The 7,502-nt window shown below is 32.1% G+C and overlaps 1 protein-coding gene and 1 non-coding gene across 2 annotated transcripts; both read right to left on the bottom strand.

The window, feature by feature from the left end:
* Nucleotides 1-5,912: 5,912 nt before the first annotated feature.
* Nucleotides 5,913-7,284, bottom strand: LOC105790830 (60S ribosomal protein L22-2). Its single transcript, XM_012618611.2, has 3 exons — nucleotides 7,128-7,284; nucleotides 6,787-7,031; nucleotides 5,913-6,264 (listed from the first exon to the last, which is right to left on the bottom strand). Exons 2-3 carry the CDS (start codon nucleotides 7,014-7,016, stop codon nucleotides 6,120-6,122), a joined length of 375 nt encoding a protein of 124 aa, XP_012474065.1. The 5' UTR covers nucleotides 7,017-7,031; nucleotides 7,128-7,284; the 3' UTR covers nucleotides 5,913-6,119.
* LOC128032090 (small nucleolar RNA SNORD14) lies at nucleotides 6,531-6,654 on the bottom strand. The gene has a single exon (XR_008188220.1). It is a non-coding gene; the product is annotated as a small nucleolar RNA SNORD14 (small nucleolar RNA).
* Nucleotides 7,285-7,502: the final 218 nt, after the last annotated feature.

Genomic DNA, 7,502 nt, shown 5'->3' with positions numbered 1-7,502 from the left:
CAGATTGCAAAATTCTCAATTATTTAGGCTAACACCTTAGTTTCTTCCCTTCATGCAAACCACTCATTTATATCATTTCTTACAAAAATAAACTAGAGAAGAAGATGGAAGAAAGAAATGAATACAGAAATGAGCTCTCAAGAGAATGACATCTATCTCCTATATAACCTTCGCACACTCAATCACCAAAACCAATTCATCAGCATCAAAATTAATTTTCCTCATCATAATGTTTCCCACTAAAATAAATACCTAGTTCTAATGTAAGGATACTAACAGTGAAATCTAACCAACTACCAAAACATTTAGTAAGATTTACGTATTTACATTAAGACCCTCATAAACAGAAAGTTTTATAATTAGACACCCGAATTACTATTGTACTTATCCTTTAACATTTTTGGGTGTGAAAATGGTATAAGAACTACATTGTAAAAGTGGTAAAAGTTAATCTTTATGAATTTTAAGTATTTGAATGGACCAATTAAGCAATTGGTCCATTTTAATTGGATATTCGATGGTGGATATGATGAAATCCACTAGTTTAAGTTAATTTGGTTTAAGATTATATTAATTAAGTTTAATTAGTATAATTAGTAATTAATTAAAGTTAATTATAAGTATATAAGAAAATTAAAAGAAAAGGAAACATTTATTTCTTTTCTCATCATCTTCTTCACAAAACAAAGTAGAAAAACCAGGGTTTCGAAGCTTCCAATTTTAATCCTTCAATTGGTAAGTGATTTTTAGCCTGTTTCTTGTAATTTTTATGTTTTTAAGATTCTGAAAACTTGATTTGGCTAGCCCGTGTACCAATTTGTAAAATTGTTAAAATTTTCAAAAGTTTCCATTGTTGAATACTTGATGAAATTGGTACTAATTTGTTAGATTTTAAGCTTAGAAGTGAAAAATGACTAGTTTGTAAAGTTTAATTTTAGTTTTTAATATAGGGACTAAAGTGTAAATATTTTAAAATTGGTATGAAATTTTTGGAATTATGGACAGTAGACAACCTTAAAAGGATGTAATTGAGATCAATTTTGAAATTGAGGATCATATAGTAGGGTAATATAAGGTATTGAATTGATGAATTGAAATGAATTATCGTATAGGTCGAGATTTGAATAAACTAGAGGATATTTTAGGAAAAGGAAAAATTACAGATTAGTCCTCAACATCTTGTTTATTTTATTTTTCTAGGTAAGTTCATATGGTGTATTATGTTTAAATTGTTATGTGTTTAAAATTGTATAAATTTATGTGTGTTTAGTTGAAATTTGAATTGTTTATGATTTATTACAAAATGTGATATTTAAATTAAATTGTAAAGAAATGAATGTGAGCATATATGTTGAAATTATCTTGATGAACTCAGTAAATGTCTTGTACACATGGGTACAAACTAATTATCGGTGGTTATCGAGATCCAACATTTGTTGCGGACTCGAAAATACATGTGACAAAGGTTTAGCTCAAACAAGTAACCTGATGTTGTTTTAAAGGTTTAGCCCAGACAGGTAACTTGACATGTATATTTACAACTTTGGCCAATCTATTTGAAGTGTCGATATAAGGTTTAGCCCAAACAGGTAACCTGACACGATTATATGTTTAGCTCAGATGAACAATAGATATGATTAATACCAGTGTAATTGAGTTCATTTACTGATTTTCATCAGGTAATACAGATAATATAAAATGAAATAACGACAAGATACAAAATGTAATCAATATTCAAATATGGTATAAGTGTATGATTTGAATACCTAAAGCTTGGATATACATTTTTTTATTTCTTGAGTGACATGTATTGATATGTTATAAGTTGGTACATTATATGATTAATCATGTCTTAAAGCTCACCTTTGTTGTTGTGATTTCTATGTTACATATGTTTAAATAGTTAAATATGTTTAGTTGGAAATCAAGGTAAGTTTCTATTTTAAATACCTATGGACTTACTAAGCATTCAAACTGCTTACACGTTGTCTCCCTTTTCTTTATAGATTGTTGGTTTTGCAGAACATGTTGATCGGATCATCTCGAAGCACACACTATCCAGTCATCGATTCGGTAGACTTTTGATCATTTTTAAGTCAATTATGTAGCGTGTATATAGGAGTTCATATAAGTGTTAGCTTGAACTATTAGTTGGTTTAAAAGTTGGGAAAATGTTGAATTATAATTGTTAATGTTCAAATGGGAAGATGCATATTTGGTAACTTGTGCGTTTTGGTGTATGGCATTTTGGTTGCATGAATAAGCAATGATATGCCATGTTTATATGTGAGATTGAATAGTTTGAAAATATGAATAAATAAGTGAAATTGAATAGGTTGATAAAGTATGATGGGTGCCAAATGATGGCATAGTGGTTTGAATGTTATGAATTGATTAAGATGAAATGTTTAGATATAGTTTGATTAGTTTTTATGCAGATTTTAGGGTGTATTTATGCACCATTTGGATTATTTAATGAATTGGCTTGAAATAGGTGTTAAAATGCAAAAAATTTTACCTTATTGCCTTAAGGTATCGATACCTTTGAAACAGGTATCGGTACTTTACCATTTTTTTTCTAAATTTTTCAAACTTCGAACTCCAAAATGGTATCAATACTGGACTAAAGTATCAATAGTCTATATAAGGGTGTCGATACTTTAGAAGGGTATCAATACATATGATTTTTATTTGATTTTTGCAAAACATCAAGCCGTAAAATAGTATAGATACTATAATAGGTATCGGTATTTTGTAATAAAAGTATCGATACTTGTGATTTTGTTAAGATTTTTTTAAAAAACATCGAAGCTAAAAATGGTATCGGTACCTATTTAAGGGTATCGATACCTGTTGTGGAAATTTTAAAAGCATTGTAATTTAGTCATTTTTCAAGGTCGGGATTCTAAATGAGCTTTCGTAAGCTCCAGTAAGTCCCGAAAATGATCGTATAATATAATTATGAAATGTTTTGATTTTAAATGCTTGAATTATGGTGTAAAGTTATTATTAAATGTATGTAATTATTTCAGTATCAACTGTAGCATCCTATAACTCATATCGGACGATTGGGTCAAGAGATGGGTGTTACAAGGAAGGCCAATTTCATAAACAATCTATTAATCAGGGAGTCCACTTGGAAAAAGCCCAATGCACCGTCATCCAAATTTTTACAAATATCATCCCATTTAACAAGGTTAGTTCCCTTCTTCTCATTTGCATGACCCTAAATAAAGTTCGAATAATCTTCTTCATTCCCATATGTTGGAACATTTTCAAAATATTTCTACTGTTCCAATCCAAAAGTTATGTCACTTGGTTATCAACCAAGAGTTGTCACTATTCATAGTGATGAGTTATGTATCTTATCACCAAAAGTTATATCACTTAATTAATAATAAGGATCATAATTATTCAAGTAAAAGTAAATATCTATTGAATAATTATACTTATTGCTAAAAGATGTGACTATCCATTTGGATAATTATGTCTCTATGAAGAGACATGAGAACTCTTATAAATATGAGTCAAAATTTATTTCTTTAGTACATCAAAACACATCAAAAGTTGAGAAACAAAAGTTTCTTTCTATTTCCTAGATTGTTCTATATAAAGAATTACTCTAGAAGTTCTTTATAGAAATTGATACTCTTGCTATGCTCTGCTCAATACTTAGTGGATTGTTTCCATTAGTGCAAAACAGTCATAGTCATAGGGTTTCATTGTATCCTCGAGGTTCATTTGTCAGTAACTTTTTTGCACATCAAAATATAGGTGGGGATGAATAAAGCCTTGAAGAAAGTGATATTGATATACATCTTGAAGCTTTCATTAATTTCTCATAATTTATTCTATCCTCCCACATCAATACCATGCAGATCCCTTTAAGAATGATTTTGGTGTGCATAGCATAAATAGGAATGGTGGCAAGGAAGAGTTTAGCAAGAGTGTTTGAAGCCGCCGAAGATATGGTACGTGACTTCCACCTTGCTAACTTAAATTTCATCCTCTGAATAATGTACTGGTATGTCTCCTTAGTAACTCTTTTGTGCAACAAAGGGAGTCCAAAATATTTATCGAGGTTATCAACACTGCTAAAACGAGGACCCTTAGTGATAGGCGTGTCGAAACATTGTTGGAAAAGAAAACCTGAGCCTTGGTAGCTTGAGTTTAGTATTGAAATAAGTTATATCACTCTTATTAAAACTATATTCCTTAACTGTATTAAATTGATTTTTCATTGTTATTCACCCTTAAGTTACACTCATATTTATTTGAATTTATTTTCTAATGCCATTTATTAACTTTCTTGTCACCAGAAAAAGGAATTGCCTATATTGACAACTAATAAAAAGTATGGCATTAGTACTGTTAGGTTATTTGATCAGATTAATGACTTAATCATTATTGAATTCATTTATTTATAGGAGTTTTAATTGAATTTTATTTTATATATTTAGGAATATGACTGGTTTTGCCAAATTGGTAAATCTAAAATGCAAACTAAAATATCCATGTATATCAATTCCTTTAAAATACCATTCTATAAAGTAGAATAAAAAATCTAAAATTAAAATGACACAGAATTGGACATATGACATGCAGAGAACCCTTAAGAGGATTGTTTTACTGTATTATATAGATGTTTATTTTATAATTAATAATGATTATTGAAATCCTTTATTTTTATTTTTTTAAATGAATCTTCATTATAGTAAAACCAGTCGACTGGGCATAATCTTATTTTTGTGTTTTTTGCAACCCAATCAGCTAGCCTTGTTACAAAAACCACAATACATACATACAACCAACCAGATCGTCAATAACAACCGAGAATTCCTAGCGGCTTTTTTCCTTTCCCAGAAATATTAATATTTCTCAGCAAGCGAAGCTCCCAATCCAACTGCTAGAGACTCCGCGACAGGTGGATATGAAGCACATTTTCTCTTGCCTTCCCTCTGCTGTCGGGGAGCCCAGAGCGTTCTCAACATAGTTGCCATCAATTCCGAGTATCCGTCACTCCAAACCTGAGTCAATTTTTTATAGTGCTTTAAAAAATGCTGGTGTTCTTGCTGTTCCATATAAATCAGCAGGAATTTCATACATTCAACCTCTTCCCCACATCTATGACCTCGAAACAAGTTTTCCATTTGGAGCAATGGCATGGTTACATGCTCGCCAAAGGGAATTCTCTTGAAATCCTTTATCAAGCAAAGAGAATTGGGAATTGACATTTATCTTTATATTGGCATGGATGGAAAAAGACTGAAAATGATAAATTTTTCCATCTAATGATTAAGTTTTAAATTAAAAAAGTGATTATAAATCCTAACCATTTGATTAGAAAATTCCCTTTCATCCTCTTTCTTCATGTCACCAACTGCAAAAGTATAATTTATTATTTTAAGCTTAATTATTATCCTAATTCCGGTCAAGTCTAAGGTAAGTTATATTCAGAACACAAATAAGCACATACTACAATTACATTCTTGTAAAGAGAAGGAACTGGAAAAAAAATCACCATTTCAACCACAATTGATACTACTTACATCACTGGAACTGATTAATGATTATCTGCCTGGCAATCATTTCACTTAACAACACATACATACACCCAATTCTCTATCATGCACAAGTTACCGTAGAATTCATCATTGGCAACTCATCCATGAATTGCTTTGAATTTGCATGCACATCATGGATAAAATTATCCACAATATAGATACACACAACATAATCATTCAATTTGGTTACATATTCCAAGGCTTTGATCTTGCCACCAATCTCTACCATGCATAATCATCCATGAATGGATTGCATATGCAAGTATATCACCACTGAGAATACTTGATAGAAAATGGCACTGGCAGCCATGAGCATCAGTGAATTGAGAGCTCTAAACAATCAACTCATGAAAAGAAATGTGCATCCTTCTTTTATAGAATCTAATATATTAATACATAAACAAAAAATTTAACTATCAGCAACCAAAACTTAATTGAAAATAAAGCCAAGGGTCAAAAAGCAAACCCAAACAAGTCCAACGATTTGACACAAACAAGTTTCCTCAGAACTAATAAACCAGATAGGTAACAGAGTAAAGTAACTGAACTGATTGCTCATTCTTCTTCTTCCCCTTCATTCTCAGCAATATTGAAGTAGCGGAGTTCATAAACATTACGGTCCTTGTTGGAAGCAATCACCCGAAGCCAATCCCGGACATTGTGCTTCTTCAAGTACTTCTTAGTCAAGTATTTAAGGTACCTAAAAACCAAGCAACCGTCAGCCAAAACTCAAATTAAAAGATGGTTCTTTCCCCTTTAAAACAAAGAATCAAATACCACAGAAAAAAGTGTACACAATCAAGGAAGAAACAATGCAAAAGAATTGTCATCATTGGTCATAAACCAAAACGCTTTATCTGTCTTTATCTAATAAAAGAAGTCATATCCTTAAAAGGATTCAATTAAAATTATAAAGCAAACAAATGGCTTCCCCTACAAAGTAAAGACGAGAGTATCAACTAGCAAGGCCTCAGACATCCAAGGAAGGATTAAAGCAGCAGAAGCTCTCAAGCCCGGCGAAGGCGAAAGCCCTCAGGCGGCCACTGCGAATGTTTTGAGAAACAAGCCTTAAAACTTGTCATCATCGACCTCAACTTAACCCTAAATCTAAAAGATTTCTGCCATTTTTGGTTGCTTAAGATTCAAACAAACTTTAAGATCTATACATACAAGTGGTTCAAATAATACAACTAAAAGATCAAAAGAGAAATGGAGAAAGTACCGCTTAGAGAAGTTGGAGTCAGAGGTAACCGTGATACGGGTCTTGTCGCGGGTGACAGTGACGGAGTCACCTAGAGCACCAGCTTTGCCACCAACCTTGATCCTTTCCTGAAGGAACTTCTCCAAAGAAGCGATGTCCATGATCTTATCCTCAACCGGCTTCGCACAGTCGATGGTGAAGGAGGCTCCCTTCTTCTTTCCCTTAGCTCCAGCTGCTGCACCACGACTCATCCTCACACCAACTCACTGCGTTTTCACTTGGTCAAATCAATTAAAAAGAAAAACAAGAGAAAGACTAAGACTAACAGCAGTAATAGAGGGAGAGCGAGAGAGAGAGAGTACCTTAGCTCTGTATCTTCGGTATTGAAGACGGCGATGTCACAAATGCTTGGTGCAGAGGGTAAAGAATATATGGTTCCACACTAGGGTTTTTCAGTTTTGGAGTGTTAGAGTTGGGCTTTTTAGCTTGTCTAAGGTTTGGGCCTTTCTCTGCTTAAATGAAAAAACGGATACTGTTGCGATCATCTATTGTAAAGTCAATTCTTATGGCCCAAATTATTTAGTGAATGAACCTGGATTTTAAATTGTTTAATTAATTCAGACCCGAGAGATAATAGTAAAGTTGATAACGGTCGAGTTTTTTATATTTTCCGAAATTCGGTTCGTCTTGATTCAGTTTTTTATTTTTTCACATTAATTTTTTGTTTTGAATTTTTA

This window comes from Gossypium raimondii, chromosome 8, assembly GCF_025698545.1.
Source record: "Gossypium raimondii isolate GPD5lz chromosome 8, ASM2569854v1, whole genome shotgun sequence".
NCBI lineage: Eukaryota > Viridiplantae > Streptophyta > Magnoliopsida > Malvales > Malvaceae > Gossypium > Gossypium raimondii.
This window is presented reverse-complemented; position numbering and strand designations above follow the sequence as displayed.

Bases quoted from the DNA above. Each gene is read 5' to 3' on its own strand.
- LOC105790830 (XM_012618611.2), bottom strand. From the start codon at position 7,016: ATGAGTCGTGGTGCAGCAGCTGGAGCTAAGGGAAAGAAGAAGGGAGCC. The intron at 6,265-6,786 runs GTACTTTCTCCA...CTTGGTTTTTAG, and splicing joins GACTCCAACTTCTCTAAGCG to GTACCTTAAATACTTGACTA.